General features: G+C 33.6%; 1 protein-coding gene across 1 annotated transcript in view; it reads right to left on the reverse strand.

The window, feature by feature from the left end:
• Positions 1-208: 208 nt before the first annotated feature.
• LOC126844215 (dynein beta chain, ciliary-like) overlaps positions 209-22,997 on the reverse strand; it is a 45,759-nt gene continuing 22,970 nt past the window's right edge. Inside the window, 51 exon segments of the mRNA XM_050582215.1 lie at positions 209-1,203; positions 1,375-1,507; positions 1,587-1,735; positions 1,816-1,989; positions 2,052-2,234; positions 2,412-2,654; positions 2,961-3,136; positions 3,202-3,427; positions 3,929-4,066; positions 4,161-4,304; positions 4,713-4,845; positions 4,910-5,077; positions 5,158-5,306; positions 5,372-5,542; positions 5,781-5,998; positions 6,102-6,189; positions 6,291-6,495; positions 6,582-6,775; positions 6,855-7,019; positions 7,080-7,218; positions 7,578-7,747; positions 7,835-7,977; positions 8,054-8,207; positions 8,321-8,409; positions 8,412-8,472; positions 8,766-8,875; positions 8,958-9,084; positions 9,274-9,507; positions 9,562-9,801; positions 10,234-10,422; positions 10,477-10,633; positions 10,694-10,893; positions 10,972-11,133; positions 11,204-11,423; positions 11,634-11,827; positions 11,953-12,065; positions 12,132-12,324; positions 12,419-12,592; positions 13,262-13,544; positions 13,614-13,762; positions 13,832-13,959; positions 14,270-14,480; positions 14,546-14,770; positions 14,833-15,034; positions 15,115-15,257; positions 15,339-15,458; positions 15,659-15,793; positions 15,869-16,004; positions 16,070-16,248; positions 16,313-16,546; positions 21,504-21,645. Coding sequence (XP_050438172.1) covers positions 1,042-1,203; positions 1,375-1,507; positions 1,587-1,735; positions 1,816-1,989; positions 2,052-2,234; positions 2,412-2,654; positions 2,961-3,136; positions 3,202-3,427; positions 3,929-4,066; positions 4,161-4,304; positions 4,713-4,845; positions 4,910-5,077; positions 5,158-5,306; positions 5,372-5,542; positions 5,781-5,998; positions 6,102-6,189; positions 6,291-6,495; positions 6,582-6,775; positions 6,855-7,019; positions 7,080-7,218; positions 7,578-7,747; positions 7,835-7,977; positions 8,054-8,207; positions 8,321-8,409; positions 8,412-8,472; positions 8,766-8,875; positions 8,958-9,084; positions 9,274-9,507; positions 9,562-9,801; positions 10,234-10,422; positions 10,477-10,633; positions 10,694-10,893; positions 10,972-11,133; positions 11,204-11,423; positions 11,634-11,827; positions 11,953-12,065; positions 12,132-12,324; positions 12,419-12,592; positions 13,262-13,544; positions 13,614-13,762; positions 13,832-13,959; positions 14,270-14,480; positions 14,546-14,770; positions 14,833-15,034; positions 15,115-15,257; positions 15,339-15,458; positions 15,659-15,793; positions 15,869-16,004; positions 16,070-16,248; positions 16,313-16,546; positions 21,504-21,645 — 8,575 coding nt within the window. The 3' untranslated portion in view covers positions 209-1,041.

Consider the following 22,997-nt stretch of genomic DNA (forward strand, 5'->3'; position numbering starts at 1 on the left):
TTATTGCATTATGTACTACCAACTAAAACAAATACATTTTATGTATTTTCTATAAAAAAAGGTTAGTACAAGTATTTGTGGTTTCGAGGGGTGTTGTGTATGCATAATAGTTACACCGCTGCAACGATAAAATCATAACGTTGTCTATATTATGTTAAAACGTGTATATTTAAAAAGACATTTCAATATAATAACATATAGCATCGTATAGTATTCATGATACATACAAATTACAATAGATAGCTGCAATAAAAAATAATATGCTGCGCTTAAAAATCGTATGCCGCTTTAATGCGTTGCTATTGCGTAGTTAGTATGATCATTCTAATCGCTAGTGTCGCAATGTACATTCAATAGCCGAAATACTTTTAGGGGAATTAAATCACTTAAGTGTCCTTCCAAAAAACGCTTGTGACCCTTGACGAGGATTTGATATGGGGGAAACTTGATTACATTTTGAATAAGCTAAGTCTCCCAAAGCCCCCAAAAATTTGCGCCAATGTAAAACTAAGCTTAAAACTTAAATATCAAGTCAAAAATTTGTTTTTCAACATATGGTCCAATGCAACTGAATTTATCATTTGAGAATATTAAAAAAAAAAATCAAATTAATTCATCGGAGGTGGGTATTTTAGAGAAAAAAAACTTAGCATTGAAAGGGTAAAACTACAGAATGGATTTTGATGAAATAAAACTAAAACAATCTGTGGATTCTGGTGAGTATTTTTAACTAGGTAACTTTTGTTTAAATGTAGTATTATTATTCTATTATTTCGTGATTTCGCACAACTCCCATTGCGTTCAGTTATCGCCCGCCGTCGTCGTTTTGATTAATTTCAATTATTCCTTTATCGCCCTCTACCGACGGTAAAATACCGAGCAGCGTATTTTCTATAGCAGTGATCTGTCTGTAGCATGTATAACCAATGGTAATATATTTTCAATATAATATACCTACTCGATTGTATTATGCAGGAATAGCTATGTACCTAAACGTCATATAACCTATATCTAATTTCAACGATGAAATTAGAATAATTTTTATAGTTGTAACAATAATGCTACCCCGGCAAGTGTCCATTTTGACGACTTGTCTTTACTCTTTAAGTTGAACGTCCACACGTAAGTAGGACCTCTCGTTCTGGTTTTATACACTGGACATTCGTATACACTGCGAGAATCTTGTTTATCTTGAGTGATAGCCTGAAAAAATATAAATCATTGATTTCGACCATCCATATTTGTAAGTTGTATGCAATCTGCCCGCGTGATACCGTATTATGAAGATTAATCATCCTTTTCCCATCTTTTGAGCGGAAGTACTATTTTCGTTTTTCAAAATTTTACCAAAAGTATATGATTTTATGCACTCACCCGAACGTTGATTACAGGCATTTGTGGGAATAGCTCTTTGAGTTTGGATTCCATAATGACACCCTGCATGATATCCCATCTTGCACCTTCCACAAAAAGCCCGTGAATATAAGCACCGTCTCTGGCCGCTCCACTTAATTTTACAGAAAACAAAATGTATATATATATATATTGTTTAAATGAAATAAAAACACTGAGAATTGTTGCAATACCTAAAATCTTCTTTATGTTTCTTCGTTACGTCACACTGCAGACACATCTTGTCTAGGGGCAGTTCGTGTTTCCTGGCTGTGCTCTGCATGATTGCCGTCAAAAACGACTGAGGGTTAAAAAACCCCGACAGCCAAACCGAAGTAGGTACCTACAAAATGTAATATGATATAGAATATGATCCACTAATTCTAAAAAATATTCGGACTCGTTCCAATCGAATAGTCTTACAACGAAATCTGTGGTCCACGTTTCTAATTCTCTGATGCGAAGCAAGAGATCGGCAAACCACGATCCAAGGCCCAACAGTGAAGGATACGCCCTATCCAGCCATACCGATGGAATCTGATCTAGAAACAGAGCATTTTCCAGATTTTCCATGTCCGAAGTAATTGTCAGCTCTCCCTGAAAGACTTATAGTTGAGTGACTGGCAGTGCACGCAGTTATTTTTAGGTACTCGACATACCTTTAGGCCTAGTTCCAGTTCTTTCAATGACCGTTTCATCTCGCTCGTAAGGAAATTCATTCTCTGGCACTCTTGAAAAGCGACAATAACATATGGTGTTCTTTCTTCCACTTTGCTCATCATCTCGTTAATATTAAATTCCTCTGGAAGTTTCTCTAATGTTTCGTCAACCAACTGTTTCACCTGTACACACGAATAAATATTGTACAAAACAATATCAATATATAAAATCTAAAATTTAGTTCACAGTAATTAGTAGTGTTATTATTTCAACCAAACAGCACTTCTAAAGCTAGTTAATAAAGTCACGTTTCGTCAAAACTATGTTCTACCAATGGCAATATGCTTATATGTATTTACTTTATCTTCCCTGGTGACGTTAGTGCCACCAACAGCGCCGGCTTCTCTTGGCTGCATTTCAAATACGGTACGGAATAGGTTTTCCGACGTTGTACTCATAAACCCGATTTCAGCATTCGGATGTAAACCATAAAGTACTGGACTCTCAGAGGGCAACACTTCGTCGATATAAGTGTGGTATCCCTGGTAGTCCGTGTTCGGAGGCGCTGGGAACGCGGGAGCTAAATGGAGATCACCATCAACCTGTGTGGCATTACAGCAAAAACGGTACAAAGAGCTGCCAATACACTAAGAGGTGACTAATTAAAATCAATACGTTTTAAAATACATTTTAAATACTTTCAGAGAATATGAATGTCTCACAATGAAATTATCTCATTATGATAACTGGTAAGATAGGACGTCATGCACAAAACGATAACCGTTCATGTTAACATTATTTAAGTTGAATGATACATATATATACATGTATATTTATTTTCACAGTTAAACTATTTAATATATTTAGATTTCAGCAAAGTCGATATTATAGAAATTTTCGAATATTACCAAGTCCGGTTGCATAAATTCCTCTAAATATGATATACACAGTTTTCTATCCCAATCGTCCGTTATATGACCACCGTACATGATTTCACCGAAAAGATAACGGAGATCTTCCCAAGGCACTTTGTTGTTGGCTTCCAAGTAGTTGAACAGCACACTGACGCTGATGTTTAAATCCCCTGCACGATAACTCGACGTTATAATAGTAGTACAGCGTACACTTATGTCACGTATATATACTTACCGACGTTAAACGGATAAACTTTGTTCCATCCTTGTGCCCCGAATTTTCTGCGTTCTGCCACTACAGCGTGGAAATAGCATAGTGAAAAAAGTATGGCTTTGAATTCGGCTTCCTTGGAGGACATTTCTAAAGTTTCTTGGTTGAAATTGTCTAACGCTTTATGTAAGTTTGCCTGCATGCCTGTCGGAGGCTCGTTAGTTATTTTAATACAAGACTCTAAAATGCCCTGAAAAATAAAAGTTTATAATCATATTCCATAGTTAGGAAGATTTAAAAAAGGATATTAGATATATTTATAAATTGTACTTCAAAATCAATAAGAGACAATTTTTTTTTCTTTTATTACATTTGAAAAAACATGATAGCCCAACAGTTCTAAATATGTATCATTTCGAAATAATATAATCAAATTTAAATGATTAGTACTAATAGTACTGCTATGTTTAAACTTTTAATTAAGGAATATTGTACATATTATATTGTTACTACAGCTAAAATTAATGTTAGTAAAAAATTAACTAATGGTATTTACACATTTATTACGGATTTTTTGTGTACATAAGTTTGCTTAGGATTTTGGTCAGGAAATTGTTTAAAAGATACAATAATATGGTAAATTATAAATATTAGGAGATGGGGTTAGGGAAAAAAAGAAAATAGAAATTAAGATTGTTTGTTCGTCGAAGAACAGGGTTTTTAGGAAAAAAAAATTATTTTATGAACATACTTGAGGTATGATGTGTGCTGAAGGCGTCGCAGCCGGTTCAGCGCTTAAAAATAATCTGTACGCTGAATTTGCTACGTCGCCAAGTAATTCCATTTTCTTTTCAAGAGTAGGCAACCATTTTTTTACCAAATGTATGTTCTATAAAAAATAGAAGCACACAGTTGTATTGTAAGCATAAGATACATTAAAAAACCATAATCCATCTAATAGGTTTAACGTTCATGTATTGTACCTGAAGAACAACCCAATGGCCTTCAGACGCTGATATTTCCATTGCGTTTTCCGCGACAATTTCTTGGCCCTGTCCTAGGGATACGTTGTGAAAATTTTTTTGATTTGTCGAAATTCCAAGCTTATGTCCTAAATCTTCGACATCCTACAAATAGTAATTTAAGCTAAAAATTAATTTTTGAATTTTTTCCCTTGTATCTTTCTAATTAAATATTTATTATAGATTATCCATCATCCTACTCCCTGGAATTCACTTAAAGTGTCCGTCCACGTATGTTTCAATGACATTAACATTACTTTTCATTTCCCCCACACGTGGCTCATAACACACTCAGACTATTACAGTCTATTATTTTTCAGTATTCTCCCCTACAGCGTATTAATTTTAAAATTATCATATTTGCTACACTTATCATGTGTATGTTAATTATGTTTGTATATAGCCCAACACTATGATTATATAACATATAACATAACTATATCGGTCTCACAATTTGTCATTGCAAAACAAAACAATGTAAAATGTGATGTTTTTTTCTATTATTTTAATTACTTTCAGCGGGTTTACTCCAGGCGAAAGTATAAAAAAAATCGGTGTAGTCGGAGACGTTTCCTCAAACGACTTGGCAAAATCGATGCTCCTTCCTTCCACGTATTTGGCACCGAGTTTTTCTTCGATGAACGCTCTTAACAGATAATATAATGGTTGGACAGGTAAGGTTACATTAAAAACAAAACGTCTACACTAACGACATGGCGTAGGTCATTCGGTCGGGTCTCAGCGCTCTCATCATCATTAGTCTTTGCAGAGATACTTTGTTTTTCCATTCTTGAGGAAATTTTTCACGCTCTGGGCAGTCCGATTCAATAAACTTTTTCCATCTCTTCGACGAAGTTTCAATGTCTCTGTCCAAATTTCTGTAACGCGTAAAAATGTTTCTCGTTCTTTTTCATGCAATTAAACCTAAAACCCTATTCGTATCTTTCAGGATACTTACCTAAATTCGTCTTTGCTGGACAAACTCCTTATACCAGACCAACTAGAATTCGACAGAAAGTCTACGGGGCTGCTGATGTGTTGAGCCGTGGGGAATCGCAAAAAGAAATCCAAATCTTGTGGCATTATTTCTTCGCTCATCAACAGTATCTGGTACAACGTACGCAGTTGAATGCATAAATTCAATGTACTCACCTCGAATAGAGAACACTTACTTGGAACGTCATCTGCGAAGCAAATATTAACTTATCGCATTCAAAAAGTCCTCTGGACGTGTACACAAAAACAAAATAAGTGATACAGTCGATCAAATTGATAACTCGTTTGGCAACGTCGTCTGCTGGTTGAGACTTTTCAATTGCATTGTGGAAGACCACGCAGAACGCCTAGAAATTAAATAATAACATTAGGTCAGTATCATTGAAAGAATCGTTCATTGGTTGACAACCTTCAGAATATGTCATAAATAATTGTATGTACTCTAATGGCTCCATAATTCTAAATTTGAGCCTACTAGTAACCAGGTACATCTAAATACCCAAACGAGTGCTCTACAATTGTAAATTTAAAATATGGCAATTTTATATAATAATGTAGCACAGTTTTTTCTGTTGACCAAGTTACCTTTAGCGAAAATTGATAAACTGGGTTAATTGTATTGAGTTCGTTGAGAATGAAATATAGTAGGCTAGCTCTTGCAGCTGCTGGCCTGTAATGTTCTCTGGCTTCGTCAATTTTTTCCGAAGTGATCTTAGCTTCAGCTACTTTCTGCTGTATCTCGGCCGCCGTCCGTTTTGTCGTTTCCAAATTTTCCACTAGTGCGGTGTCGCTAAGTATATTGTCTAGAAAAAGAAATTGGTAGAATATAGCTATGCGGCTAAGCGTTATGTTTAGAATTTCCAAGTAGCATTTAAGTACAAATAAATAATGATATATTCTACTGACCTCCGGCCGATGACAACCTTGAGAGTAAATCGTCTTCTAACTTTTTAAGCATGATCTTAAAATCGTTTTGCTGTTTCGTCAATTCAGCCTAGAGAAATATTATAAAAATAAGTACGTCGCAAGCGTTCTGACCGCAATACAATTATTTTATCGAATTTAAGATTGCATCTAAGTGCGCCGTTTAAATACTTTAAGCTGTTCCAAGTCGGGTCGTTCGGCTTTGACGACTTCGGCTAACAACTGATCCTCCAAACCATCTCTGGTCACTGTGAAATTAATCAGCGTCGTTTGAGCTTGCATTTCGGGCTTGTAATGAGGATTTGCCAATTTTGTGTGAAGTAACAAGCGGAAGTCGAGGTTGTATTCTACTTCTTTATCGCCCATCTTAATTGCTCTGCGTCGAACCGTGGGGACGTTCAGTTAACAAAACCCCATACATAAAAATAAGGACGTTGTAGTGCATCATATTTTAAAACTTACTTTCCTTTTTTGATAAGATTACGACCGAGTAATGAATCTAACACCGGATCTAAATTTTCTTCTATATTTTCAAGCAATACTGTTCGCCCTGAAGTTATGCTCTTTTCTAGTTCATCCATAGATCCTTTTTGTCCCAGTCTCAACACGATTAAGCTGTCACCATATTTCTGTTTTATCCACTTAACGCCTTGTAACTTTTTACAAATATATATAATTTCAATAAAAACTCTACAAATAAAAGCAAAAGTAACGGTTCAGCTAATTTTGTGTTACTTGAGGATCAATCATAAGCGGCCATCTGTCGGAATTTGTAAGTATAGTTGCGTTTTCTGTAGACATCCGGTCACTTGGGAGTCCTTCGTTGTTCCAGATCGCTATTTGTGTGTCGTCGGTCAACAAAGTCAACGGATCTAACCCCTCAGTAATCGGCACCGAAGGCTGCAATTTTACATAGAGTTAACTGTTTGATATACATATTGTTAGGTGACGCTAACGTACGTCTAACGATTTCACATAAGGAGTCCATATTTTGTGCAAAAGTTCTTGTCTGTAGTGTTTTGTAAAACAACCGACATAAGATATAAACGCTGTTATCAATAAAACATCTCCAGGTAGTGTCGTACTTTGCTGCATAAAGCTATAACATTTTTATCCGTAAAATGGCATATTATGTACTATATTTTTACATTTGTGTGAATAATAGAAAACTATGCTGAAAAGATTTGGTAAATTTTATAGAAGAGTGAACAAGGAAGTGGTAAAGAAGATATGAGGAATGAAATAAAAAAGGAGCATAGTTAAAGTTTGTCCGTAGTAAATAATATTAATTTTATATTTAATTATGTATGTAAGGAATAAGAGACAGTGACTAACGTGTGTTTATGGGATTAAATGGAAAAAAATGTTTATCGAAAACTAAAAGTGCATATATCTTTATTTATCATAACATAAGTTTGTGTGTTCTTGTACGTTTAGAGACAATTTTACATTGTTTACCAGGCAACAGCTTCTGCCCAACGAACATTTTCAGAACCCAAACCACCAATCAGACGGTTGGCTAGTGCAATTGTCTTATTCGTGGCGTCCGCCTCTTGTTGACAGTGTAACTTCTCAGAAGTGGCTTGTTCAAAATCTGCTGTCAATTTCGATAACTGCTCCTCTAAAGACTAAGGTAATTTAAAAAGTACAATGTAATTGTGATAATAACAATATTATATTGAATAAATTAATATTCAAACACGGAAGGTACATACAGCGACTTTTTTCTTTATGACAGCTAATTTATCTTGGGCTTGAGCCAATTCTGTATTAGCTTGAGCTAGAGCCAATCTTTTTGGCTCCACATCGCAGTAGACTTCGTAAAATTTGACTATGTTTATTACCCAAGCACAAAGTCCTAAGACATTACAAAAATTAAATATTTCAAACGTAAATTAAATGGATTTGTATTGTTCTAGAAAATATGATATAACCTGCAGCAGCGGCTGACTTGGTTCTCACAAATTCGGGTTCAAACTCAGGATCCTTTAAATATGGTTTAATTGCTTTCGTCACTTCGGGATGGATGTTTTCTTTGTCATAATTGATTAACTGATCAAGAAAACTGTCTACTTTGGCCATCATTATCTAAAATAAACATTTGGTTACATTGAAATTTGCGACAGTTTAAACTAAATATAATTTGAATAAACATTTTTTTCTTCTGTATAAAATAGTACGAATTATGATTCATTAATTACTTTAGCAGCTTTCCAGCTACGGTCTTTTGGAATTTTACCATTTTGCGCCAACAGTACCATAACAGCAGCTGTAACATTAGTTACAACACCGGGGGTGAACCAAATGATTTTAATTCTGTCAAATTTGACTTGTTCAGAGTATTCAAAGCATCCTGAAAATACAAACACAAATTGCACTTGTAATGCACTCGTATGTTAGGTTCAAATATATAATACGCTGGAAAAATTAATCTTTGGTTTTACTACTTTGATAATTTGTGTGATGTATCATAGTTTCATAAGCAAATACATTAACTCCAATCAAATATATCAAACCACTAAACCATAAAATCTGATCTTTGCGACCATATTTTTTAAATAAAAAATTGTAGACGCAGTGGCCTCTTAAGAATGTTGAAAATGTAAATTAAGCAAAGCTGAACGAATTTATCTGTTCAATACAAACTTGTGCAGCGAGAAGAGCTGGTTCTGCTTTAACAAGATCTTCTTCGCAGTCTTGCTGTTTTTTTTTTACTTCTATCGCGATGGAACATACTTTCTTTTCTTCGTCATCAGCTATTAAATAGGGGAATAAGATATTAAAATACATTTAAAAAGGAACAGTGGTTGCCTTAAACAAATTTAATGTTAACTATACCAAAAGCTTTTTCTTTAGAAACTTTCTCTGTTTCTATACCGACGATTTGTATTAGTTTATCTGCTGCATCATTTTTTATCTTCAGTTCAATTTCTTGAATCGCCAGTTTTGCTTTTAAGTTATCCACCTGATTAAATCATATCAAACATTTTAAATATTAGTAGAAATTCAATAATCAATACATTTTAACCATCTATAGTTATGTTTGTATAGATAATTTTATGTGAAATCAATGCAACAGTTTTGTCTATAGTTTTAATACGACCTACGATCTATTAGCCGTACGAATGTGGGTTGTCAATATGTTTTAACCTACCTGATTGGCAGTGCTCTTAAGTTTTTCTAAACCGTTTTCAAGACGATTTATTTTACTGGCCAACTCGGCTGATTTTTGTCTGAGCAGCTTTGAATAAAGAGATATCTGCTCTAAAAATGACTTGGGCGTCGTGTAGTTGTATCGGCGATCACTTTGTAAATAAACTCGAGATATAGCGTTCACTTGAGTGTGTACATACGCCATAAACTTGGCAATGGATTCTCTGAAGTTTTCCTAGGAACAACGACAAGTTTTTAATCAAATAACATTTTTGCTACTAATTATTACCGGCAACACTTCGAGTTCTGACAAAAATTGATTAGAGACGGACATGAGTGCTTGTTGTGGCCATTCGTGAAACCAATTGATAGACGTGCAGTTCACTAGTGCAGGGAATTTTCTGGAACGAACCCGTAACACCGAACCGACCGGAGAAAAACAAAGTACGATTTTTAATTGTCTTCTGACTCGATCAATGAAAAACTTCCAACAGTTTTCACGTGTATCTAACAGTCCAGCGCCTTTGACCTAAACATGCAATCCTATTTTATAATTGGCTGTGTTTGTGTGTGTTACACGTGTAAGAAATGGAATTTAGTATTAATAATAAATCAAAAAGTATAAAGTGGCAGTCATCGGTAACATTGAATGTGATAACGGATTGGAAGTAAATAATAAGATTAAAAGTGGTATTCATTATTAAATTGGGGCAATTGGTTTAAATTAAAGATGAAGTACCTCAGTTGTTTTATTACACCTTTTTTTATAAAAAAGTATGTTATGAGTGTGTGTTTAACAGTGATGACTTTTTTAAACATCCCGTTGTATTGATTTGCAATGGGTTTTACTGCTAAAAAGGAAATACTCACCAAACCTGCTCATTTATTTAAAAATATCTTCGAAAAAAGTTCGAGGTTTTTAGAATTGTAGGTAATTTGTTTGTTGAACTTTTATACTTACTTCATTCCGAACACCAGCTATGATATTTTCGACTTCGTCGTCTGGGAACAACTCAGGTATTTCCCCTGACGATAACATATCGTTGATCAGCACTAAAAACGATTCGGACGGAACTTGAGCGTCGGTCATCAGAAACACAATGCCTACATTTTTTAATCCGGATTTCATGTACAAACTAGACAGCTCCATCTAAAATATATTGATGGTTTAGCTTGTGTAGCGCGCAAACACCGATGCTCTCACTTTTAGATCCAGCAGACCGTAGCCTTTGCGCAGCTGTATCTGAGCCACTTCTAAACTTGAAATAAACGCCGCCAAACGGGCCAAACACTGTTTACCACTGCCACCGACTCCGACCAACAAACAACTCCCGCGAGGTGACTCTAGTATTCGATTGATCCTAGAAAGAAATGCAACTGTACATACTGCACGAGTTCTACGTTTTCAATACGGTTAATACCTGCACACGTGCATCATAGCGTCCTCAAACAACACCAAATTCATAGCTGCAACCAAGTCATTATATAGGTTTAGAGCTTCTTCCAATAATCTTGTAAGATTCGACCAACTCCTGACAGAAATGTATTTGGGCTCGCCGATGCCTTGGGCGAAATGACAGTAAATATTTGGTTTTTCGAAAACCGTACACTCATCTATTTCCTGTTACAAAAGCAATAATTCAATTGCTAAAAAATGCTATTTCACTTAACGAAATCCGCTGTGAAGTCGTCCACTTACGTCGAAAAACTTTTTTAAAGCGTCCGTCTGCATTTTAGAAAACGCGTCCGAATCTTTTTCATCCACCAGTTTGTCCGAGTACACCCTTTGACATTCGTGCATCCACAAGCGCATCAGGTCTGCCGGACAGGCGAGACATTCTCCAGTGCTAAACAGTAATCCCTATTGCAACAATTATGTATATTAAATACAATCTCGAGGTGATCGACGATTTGTTTAATGTTGTTAATACTTGAAAAACATTGGACAAATCTCTTAAATTGAAAATATAATGAAATTTGTTCGCGGTGGGTAGAAAAAATGAACTGGCTTTGTTGTGCAGCCAGATTGTTGCTTCTATCACGTTGTCGGATAATTTCGACGCTACTTGTGGTATCCGATACTCGGAATTTCCAAAATGTTGACTCAGGATCGAAGAATATATTATCGTTAACGATTCAGTGCCCGGAAAACTACACACAATGCAAATTGACACTTCATTACCAATAGTAATTATATTTGTAATAATTACATAATTAATGACACACATGTTAAATGCCAAACGCTGATTTAAAACGCGCTACTTTAAATATTATGTATGAAAAAACAATGACATGCTGATTTTTTAATTTCGGAGAACTACCTATCTTAACCTATGTAAACAACTTGGAGCCGTTACTTACCTTACTGCAATGACACAAAAGTGTCGTTGAAGTCGTGGGTTTATCGTAAAACTACCGGCTGTTGGATTCATACAAGACACGTACTGACAATTATGTATATCTTTCAATGATAATTTTGTTCGATCGTACCAATGACCGTAATCCAAATGCTGTCGAATCAAGGTATGCGGTTGCACTGTTCCATAACAATCCACCTGAGTGTAAGAAGTTTAAAAATAAAAATGGGTCGTCGATACGTACTTTGCAGTATATTTTATTATTTAAATGGAAATCGCATAAATTAAAATAGATAAATAAGTTCAGTTAAATTTTCAAATACCTCAGGCATATTCATGTCATCCAAAAAGTAAACCAATGATTTATTTCCAGGGGGCCCGTAATTTCTACCGGCTTTTTTCTCCAACGGCTTTTCCAGTATCTTTTGCAGCATTTCTTTAGTTCAAAACAAACCATGATCAATTACTTAGACTCAAAGTGACCTTTGAAAACAGTACACACCTGAAGTAGTGTAATAGTTAAACGGTATATTGGTCACCGCGTAGTTTTCTGAAAGTCTGGTCAGCTTTTCGTTGACTAGTACCGTTTTACCGCATCCGGCGCTTCCTACTAACATGACCGGATGTTTACGGTCCATAAGTAAGTCGACGAAATACCGAGTCCTGATTGATTCAGGCGTGTGCACCAAAACGTTCTAGGTTTAGAAATCCAATTCAATGTATATTAGTTAACAAAAAAAAAATTCAGCGAGTCAATAAAAATATAATACTATATTACTAGAACTTTACCTGTAGTGGTAGATCTGAGTCCAGCTCAAACTTCGGAATAATATGCGACCAGGGTAAAAATTCTTTAGTCTCGGTGTCGATAAAGTAGTCAAATACGGTGCCCTGAGACGGATACTTTATTGTTTTGAATTCGGCTACCCACCATTTAGAAAATTCCACTTTATAATCTACAACCTGTATAGGTTATAGGAGAAAAATATAGTGGTTGATTATTGACAGGTTGCGAAGTACAATGATTTACTCAGTATTCAGTAAAAATTAAAACCTCTAACAATATACTATTTAAGTAGATTTATGCTGAATTAAACAATAAATAAATACGTTTAACAATCGTGAAATTTAATGATCCAACTATAGTTTTGTGTTTGAAAGACCACTAGGGTCCATTGAACTCTCAATGAACGTTAAAGTAACTAGGAATTGGTCTCTTCAGTAATATATTGCTTATCAAGCTCTACAAAAATACCATTTAGACAGATACTAATATTTAAGCTTCCTGAAGAACTATTTCGATTAATTTAAAGGTTTCTAATAAACTCTTCGATCATTGCCTTCTACAGTCCAGAGTAAGTCTAGTTTCAATTTCAAAAACAGTATTGTGTATTATTATATACAGTATTCCGATTATTATCATTGTTGATATATTTATACTTTCATCAAATATGTATTTATTTATAAGTTTCCAATGAGCCTCGGGCGGTTCATTGTATTAAACGAACCGCCAGTAACCGATGTTTGGTGGTGTAAGAGGTCTCTAAAATGAATGATGACTTCCTAGGTAAAGTATATTGTCGGTATGGATGAACATCGGTGGGAAACTTAAAATAAGCAAACTATAAAAACCTGTTCTTGGTATATCGCCGCTCCAAAAGACCATATGCACGCAAACGTAAAGTACAGTTCGTACCAGTCTTTTGGACAGTCCACTGGCGTGTTGGCTGGCACCAAGATGCACTCGAGCAGATAACACAACATTTGTATGTGCGCCATTTCCGCTATCGGTATGATCTTCTTAAATCTATTCCGGATATTTTCCAAACAGGGCGGTATATACTTGTCAAAAAGTATGACCAGATTGCTCTTCTCCACCGCATGTTCTCTTGTTTCAATCCAACTCGTTACGTAGCTGCAAGCCCAAGACGTTCACAAAATATAGTGACTAGCAAACAAATGATAGTATTTTAAATTCATTTACGGATTCCATCCCAAATCTTGAGGATTCAAGTACAGTATGCCCGCCCGCGATACCGTTGCCGGGGTAGCTGTTCGCAAATTGGATATTTCGAAAATGAGTCTCATCGATGGCGTCAGCGCAATGCGTTCATTACTGGCCAACGTCAATATCTAAACATAAGGAAAACGACCACCGTGTACAAGTTGGGATTTCGTAAGGGTTTGTTTAGCACAACTGACCTTGTTGTCGTCCATCACCGTGTTTAATGATTCGATCCACATCGGGTCAATATCACCGTCTAAAATTATCCATTTAGGATGTGTGTTGGCTACATTAGCCTGTTCTCTCATTATCACAGAAAACAAACCTAAAAATAATATTAATCATGTACACATAGTTTTTTATTAGTTCAAAATTGTAAATTGTAATTTTTCAATTTATTTAATGTACGTTATATACCTTCTATTAAATACAGGCAATTTTTTGTAAAATCTAAAGTCAAAACGATAATTTGTAGGTATATTTATTATTATGACTATGGATTATTTTAGTAGACATTTTTTAAACACATGTTGTGTTAATTTTTGCAATTTGTTTAACTAAATATACCAATATGAGGAAATTATAGCAACAGCTAATTCCTATTGAACGTTGGGCATTAGTTTAATATATTTTACCGTCTTTCCATTCACGGGTAGCTGGATTAATGACCCCGAATAACTCATCGTTAGTCACGGCTTTTGGATTTAAATCGTTGTAAATCGGTTTTCGTTTGATATTCTGATAGGTTTTAAACAACGTTTTCCACACTTGGGTCTTACCAGTGCCCGCGTTTCCCACAACGAACACCGAATGCCGGACTTCCAAAAGCTCTTCTAACTGTACAACCTGTAACGCCAAAAAAAGTGTTTAACCAATGTAAGTGGTCAGACCATTGAAAGAATAACGCGTACTTTTAATATAAAATTTTCCTCGGGTTGCAACAGTAAATCGACAGCCGCTTGTTTTACGGTTTTTTCAAAATCTTGGTCCCTCTTACGGGGTACGTCTAACGAAGGGAACAGGTCACCGATCAATCCCATGAACACCGGGACGTCGTCGCTGATAATTTTCGGTACGTTAAAGTCTCTCAACGCTCTCATCAACACTTCTTCTTCGATACGTCCAGGATCGCCTCTCTGAAATGCAATAGATGTATCGTCTGGCTAAACTACTCGCTAGATGGTTTCATCGAACAAACCTTAAGGGAACCAGCGACAACCAACACCGATTTGATGGCACGTAATCCCCAATCATAATGGTCTTGTTTAGAAAGTAGTTCTTTGCAAAGTGTGTACAACGTTATAAACTTTCGGGCGAGAATTTTCGCTTCTTGGAATCCTTCGGCCACCAGCATTATCTCGCAGATCAATTCGAAATCTGGCACTACCATAGCGCACGGCCTAAAATATAGCACATTTCATCATAACTACAACAATATAAATCTAAAAAAAATGCGACTCAAACGATTTTCTATACTAGCCTGAACAGAGCTTTTAGATTTTCTGGCAACTCAGTTCGGCCGGCGTATCCTGGATTCATGGTTATAAAAATGCCAACAGACGGTATCAGGCTAATAACTTCACCCATAAAATTGAATGTCAAAGCTTTTTCTTTTATAGCATCCTAATCTCAAAAAAAAAACAGTCATATTAAGTTTATCCAATAGTGAAAGTACCTATACTAATATTATTTCGTCATATTCACCTGAATTGATTTTACTTGAACGGCGACGACGGACAACACTTCGACCGATATTCTATTAAATTCGTCAAAACAACCCCAAGCCCCAGTTTGAGCTAATCCTTTGTAAATATTCCCACAAGACTGAAAACGACAATTTCGTTTATGACGGCGCTATGATGATATGATCTTCACTTCCTCCCACCCTCAAAAGAAATTCTTTTCAATTCTCTCAGAAAAAACCAACTACTACTACGTCAAATACAAAATGTAGCTCTAAAGTTCAGTAAAATGTTCGTCTCCCGTTCAGTTTAAGCTCTTCAGATTTATTTTAAACGTCTGACCTTATAGTCCATTTGCTCCGAGCAGTTGAACACGTACACCATCACTCCAAGAGCCCGTCCCAAGTCCTTTGTCGTTTCCGTTTTACCGGTGCCGGCTGGTCCGGCCGGGCCACCACCCATTATTAAGTGTAACGACTAAAATGACAAAACACCAGCATTATAATTAGTAAGGGACTCAACAGAGGCACACGTTAAAGCCAAAAGCTATACCTGTGTAAGTGTTATGTAACATCTATCCGTCAAAGGAGTGATAACCAAACGCGGGGTATTCCCCAAGTACTCGTGACTATACCGAAATTGGGCATCGCAGATATTGGCAAAACAGTCTTTTTCTTTATCGTCCCACCTATCCAGTATGAAAACATAAGGTATCGTTATCATAAGTTATCATTTCGGCTAAAACGTCGGTACCTATGCCGGAGTTGAGATTGCCATTGGAAAGCGAGAACGTTGTCTATTTTAGACTGAATCAATCTGGCGACGACGTCTCTGGAATGTACGTCGATAGTGCAAATGGTCATAATTTTCTGTCTGTCTTGTTTTGTCAACTCTCCCAGCAAGAGCGAAATTAACGTGTTAAGTTGGGATATCTATACAACACGAAGTAAGTGTGAATGATATACCTCAGAAAGCTACGGTGTCGTCTGGACTTACCTGTTTTCGCTGATAATCTTTTAAAGCGTTTTCGTAGCCCTCTTCTAGCCGAGCAAAAGCTATATTCACTTCGGTCGTCCACCAAATCTGAGTGCCGCACAACGATACTTGTGCCGGGTAGTCGAAAAGCCATTGTTCCCTTGGTTTTTCCTCGTAGGATATTGTACTTTCTAGGAAATTTTGTCTTATCGTTTCGCGCATCATCGCCTGTACTCTGTTCAGCCATTTTTCTACCTGAAAATGAATAATAATTATTATCTGTACTGAGTAGAGTATTCATAATTTTTACAAGCTATAAACAATCATAAAATACAATTTTGGTGTTTTTTTGATTTTGGGTATTTTAACCTTACACTGTATAATTAAAAATAAAAAACAGCACAGTAGGGTCAGCGCATACTAGGGACGGGGCATAGTCGAAGAGGTCAGAGTTCTCTATAAATTTCTTATAGATTTTCTTCCATTTTTTAGATGTTTTTCTTGAACTTGAAGGGGTAAACTTTTAAATTTTGACCTTGCTACAAGAAAAAGTAGGTCTAGTAAGAAAACTAATCGCAACATATTATTTTCTTTATCGTGGAAATTACATTTAAATATACGAAACTGTAAATGGTAAAAAATATAAATCACTTTTCAGATATTATTATGTGCGTTTATAAACGTGTATTCTGATTTTTTGGATTTCTTTGATAAAAAATATTATGTGACTACAGATTTTATTTTCCATATAGTAACGGATATAACTAGTTTATAATTTTTTTTTTAATTTACTATAACTTAGGTACTAAATATTTTAAATGACCTGTTGGTAATTCTTATATTGTGAAAAAACTAAGAAAACTATGTTTATATAAATGATAAACAAGAAAATTACTGTTATTTCTAAGTGTCTAAGTTAAATTAATAACTCTGTATAAATGAAAAAAATAATAAGTAAATTTCATAAAAACTATGGTATTTGAAATCATGTTAAATTTTTCCTAAAGTTTTTTTTACCAAAAAAAAAACCCAGCACATTTTAAAGCAAGCACTGCCTAAACTAGCACAGTTTAAACCAACACACTATAAATCAGTACAGAAGAATTTAGCAAAGTTGTTTCATATACATTTTTTAATCTGATTATCATATTACCAAAATCAAATGCTTTGATGCGATTCAGGAAATAATAATCCATAATAAAAAATAATGAAGAATCTAGCACAGTTCAAACCAACACTGTATAAACTAGCACAATTTCAACCAGCACAGTAAGAAATTACTAAAGTAGGGTCCAGTATCCACAGATTCGCATCGAAGCGTTTTCTTGAATGTGATTCTTTAATAATTGTTAACTGGAATAATAATGGAGATCTATTATAAAAAATTATTTTTTTTTACGTCGGGTTCTATCACTGGATGGAGGCCATCCACATATCATATCACCGTTTTTTTTTGTAAACATATATTGTTACTACTTGCTTATTATGTTCGAAGCAAGCATAGATGGTAAATATTCTTCAAATGATAAAACAATTTTGTTTGGTCAAGGACAAAAAATTTACCTTCAGTTTTTTTTTTACAGAAATATATATATTTTAATACATGCATGACAATTATTTCAATTATATTGTTAATTATTGAAAATATATACAAATATATGGTTATTCTTACATATTGTTGAATCAGTTGGTATTATTTCAATACCAGCTAATGTAAATTTCCAAAAAAAAATTGTTTTATAACATATTAATACAAATTTATTAAATCTATCATTCAACATGCATAACTAAATTTGAAGGAAATTGTATACCATTTTTATTTATTTAACACAGATTTTCCAACCATGCTAGTTGTTATTTTGTAATATAGTTATCGGTTTTTTGTATTAGTTATTACACAATACAACCAAGGACACGTATATCATAATGTACCTAAAATAAAATAGTAATATTTATATCTAGGTACTGTATGTGGGTACTTTGATTTCATAAATGGCGATTCAATTTAAATGTCATTCTAATGATTTTTTTTTAAAGTCTTACTGCATCAAAGTTAAAATAGTTTTGGCCGTTAAACATTAGTCTGTTGCCAATAAACATTTACTTAGTACGCCTATCAAATAATATATTAAAAGATCACATCCTCCTTTTACCTATGTTAAATAGTATAATATAGATGGTCTTTTAATCATCATAAAATACTTTATTTTATAGATTTTTGCAAGTCACTCATTCTAGTAGTATAAATAAACAAAATAAATCTGAATAAAAGGAGGTACTCTTAAGACTGAGCACAACGCGTTTAATTGTTTTATTTATATATTTTATACAATAGCATTTCTATTTAGCTATGCAAATTCACGACTAACTTGAAATAGACAGTGATTTTTATTTTCGGCGTAGAATAAAATCATTAAGTCAAAACGTTATAAGTTTCAATACATTTTTTATCAGCTGTCAACTTAACAATGTTATGAACTTGTATTCCAATAAGGCTGAGCCGTGTGAAGTTTTAGTATTAATAACTGTAACTCGTTCAATTCAAAAATCTTAGTAGACTTTTGAAGGCGACAAATGCGAGTTCACTACTAACGAATATCCATCAAGAATATTTCTATTTAAAAATAATAAAACCCGGATGAAATTAAGCAACACTTAGCGCGTCTCATGGAAAACGACGAAATTTGGTATAAAGTGAGTGAGTAAAATTTTGGGGTTTCTCCGATTTTTGGAAGGACTTAATTTTTTTTTTTTAATGTTAAGACGGCTTAAAGTGAACCGTGTAGGCTTACACTTTTACGCATAATATAGAAAAAGAATACATCAAAAGTCCTAAAATAGTGTTGCGAATGGGAACGAAACGGGATCGTTAACCTCTAATGGATTCACACACTCAAGACGAGTGGTATAGTACATCGAGCGCATTGCCTTTTACCAGCAATGCAGGAGTCTAAATTTAAACAGCTGGCAAGTCGATAGCATTGTATTTTGTTTAAAAAAAACTAAAACCCGCCAAAACATTCAAAATATAACAGCTTCAAATTGTTGATGTTTTCTTTAGGGAAAACATTTAAAAGAAATCGCAATACCTGACTAGGAAAAACTGTGTTTCAAATTAATTGAAAAAATTGCACATGTTATAGAAATCTTCGGTCAGACTAGTATAAAATATAATAGTAATAGCATAAATACAACTTCAGATTACAAATAATCAAAAAACACCTTGGATTTGCAACTTAGAAACGTGCTGTGCGTTAGTATAAATTGAATTAATTTTAAAGCGCTGTAATAATTTTCACTTTTTATTTGGCCGCCTCCTATCAAATATAGAAACATAATATTACTATTAACTATAATGTGCTACATAGTACATTAGTTTTTTTGATATCCCAGACACGTCTGAACGTTATGCGGAATCGATAACTAAACTTTCCAACCGATAAACTATAAACTTTGTAAGGTGGAACCCATTACAAATACCTACCTACCATAGTTAAAAGAACAAATTAAAAAAAAAAAATTGTATTTTTGTTTACGTTTTTGGAAGGCTTAAAAATTATAAAATACCATGTAAAACTATTAAATCTCAAAAAAAAACCTCTACTCGGTTTAAACCTACTTAATATTGTACAACAAAAATTGCATCTATAGTAACTAATCGAAATTTAAAGGGAATTATCATTTTTAACATTTTTTTGTTTTTATAAAATAAAATAAAAAATCGGATTTTTAAACTGACCAAGAGGTTTGATATTTTACTCGACTATTATATACAATTATATTGATAAAAATTTAAACTGGCCCCATCAAACCCGACAATTTTTTTTTTTTTATTTACTAAATGTGTAATATATCAAATAGTGGAAAGCATTAAGTATTCAATGTGTTACAACAACCGTCGTTTCCGTGTTAATTGTCTGCTTCTACCCATTCGTTACCCCCGTCGCCTTGAAATCATCTACTCCAAGGCCAGTAAGTCCGTCTGGTCCGTCTGACTTACCCATTTTTTGTCCAAACCACATAAATGCGTCAACAGCTAAATAGTAATATTCTATTTTCGGTTTTTTGTTGACAATTACACGGATAAGTAACTCGATTAGATTTTATAGTTCAAAAAAAAAATGGAAATTTGAAACTATTCTTGGTTAAGTGCATAGTATAGTGTTCGAATTGCGCAGTTTCATTTCAAACGACCTCGAGTCGAGTTTTTTTTACAGTAGTACTATCTTTATGGCCTCAGCTTAACACAATCAAATATATATTACATTTTAAAGCCACTCGAAGAGACAATACAAGCGTATTATTATTAAAAAAAAAAATTGATAATTTTACTACATCCGTTACAGTTGTTATTCTCGAATATCGGTTTTATGTTAAAAATATACTGTATACATAAAACAGTTATAATAATATTATGTTCGTTTAACGTCTGTGAAATTGTTAATACTATGCCATCATTTTCTTACTAAAATAACTGTAGACTGTAGAAAAATTTAATGAAAACAAACGGCTCGATGGTTTTTTATGGAAAAAATCATAATTTGAGCATGATGGTTATTTTTTGAAACAAACAACATTTTGTAGATTTGCTAAAAATAATTTTTGTTTTGGTATCAATTCAATATTCATTTCACATAAAAAAATGTCCATGTTTTAGTTTAGTGTATACAAAAGCGTGTTGGAAATGTCATGAAGCAATGTTTTTCAGCAACAGGTGTTTTACAAAAAAAAAAAATAATAATAAAACGTGCTATAAAAGAAAATCGGATTTGGCTAACATTATTGTTGTATTTTATTTCTGTTTGCAAAATCCATTAGGTAAAACTAATCTATCAACACTTCTTTAAATAATGTATAGAAAAAAAATCAAAATATTTGTTTGACTGGATTACGCTGCATGCGATCAGTAGGTATTGAATATTATTATTTAAATTTATTAAAAGGGTTAAGTTTTTATAGAATATACAAGTATGATAGTTTATAATTTATGTAAAACATGGTATGCTTATTTTGTGATAGAATATACTTTATTATATATATAGTATTTATAGTTACGATATGATCAAACGTCCTTTTTTATAATTTATACAAAGAATACCTTCTCCAACTTACAGCCTTAGCTAACATAATAAGTGTTTCTAGAAATTTCCTTATTCTGACAAACTTCGTCTAGACATATTACGTGAATGGAGTTTTAACATATTATACATACTGGTCCGCTGCAATCGCAATCCTCGTTAAACTTAACGTATTCACCGTCCTTGGCATCCATTCCGGAGGCCACTTTCTTTTCTGTGGATTTCGCATCGACAAACTTCAACGATGCTATGGAGTCGAATAATTTAATCATATGCCTGAAACAAAAATACTCAAAAACGTTAACCGTACCCAAAAGTCTAAATGTTTGATTAATTCATTAAAAAAACAATATCATTTGGGTCATTCCATGCAAAATCACCTGATATGTGTGCGAGATGATTTTCTAAATACCTTAAACTTATACAACCTATGCAAATAATTCCATAAAATCGAAAAAGTGAAGGAAAAAAATTTTAACAAAAAAATGTTGGACTTAGGCGATGCTATATTCCGTAAATTTATTGTAAAAACACCTTAAGTTAACGACCACGTTACTTAATGAATAAATATGATATTGAAATGGAATTTTCACTGAACAATTGTAATTTAAGTATTCTTTTTCATAATATCCTTAAACAATTTATTTTTCTAATTTTTAAGTAGCTAAAAATTGAAAAACAAATTCAACATTTCTAACACATCTTGATTACTCTTGATTCATATTTTTTTTTTGAGACTTTTTTTTTATGATCAAAATTCGGTATTTTACTAAAAAGTGTAATGTTTAAGAGCCTATACATTTTTAGGGTTCAAACTAAAAATTCTGAAATTTTTACAGGACGTATCTATCTATATGTATTAAACATTTTGAATTTACTAAAAAAAAATTATGTATCAAGAGTGTTTCATTATGTCAATTGAACCTAATGTGTGTGTTAAAATAACAGTTAACAATTATGCGAGGACTCATTTTTGACATTTTATCACACTCAGATGTCTTATACTGTTTTTAAAAATCTCCATAATTTTTTATTTTTACTGCCGTTAGTATGACTGTATAACAGTATAACTGTTTAAAACCGAAAATACATAATAATATTATGATGTCGTTTTAGAATGTCGTTTTTGCCTTTCACTTTAAAATTGTATTTTAAACACTAAAACTTTATCTAACAATTTTTCAACTGCGTGTGTTATGATAACATGTAATTTCCCGAATAAGACTACCGACTACGCATACATTTCGAAATCACTGATTGTTCATATTTTCTAATTCATTTGTAGCTATACCTAAATCATACTTACCCGTCCACATTTAAAAATTTCGTGTTGAGGGCTTAGCAAGTAAAATGTTTTTTGTGGACCCCCCAAAACAGTGTGTTCAAAATTATTGGGCAGTTTTAAAATTTAGACTGAATTGTGAAAATCGAACATTGTTTTATATGAAAATTATATACGACCCAACACTTTAGAAGTTAGGATTCTGAATAAAATAGTTATACACTTCAAAAATTCATGGAAAAATCGAAAAACGGAAAATTATCTTATTTTTACACATGATTATTTCAACTATTTTTTATAATGTTTTCGTTTTTTGACTGTTCTATGAAATTAAACCTTATTTGTT

This window comes from Adelges cooleyi, unplaced genomic scaffold, assembly GCF_023614345.1.
Source record: "Adelges cooleyi isolate 19-005CV unplaced genomic scaffold, UGA_ACOO_1.1 ACOO_flye_CR_arks_rails_tigmint_CR_PRNA_651, whole genome shotgun sequence".
Classification (NCBI taxonomy): domain Eukaryota; kingdom Metazoa; phylum Arthropoda; class Insecta; order Hemiptera; family Adelgidae; genus Adelges; species Adelges cooleyi.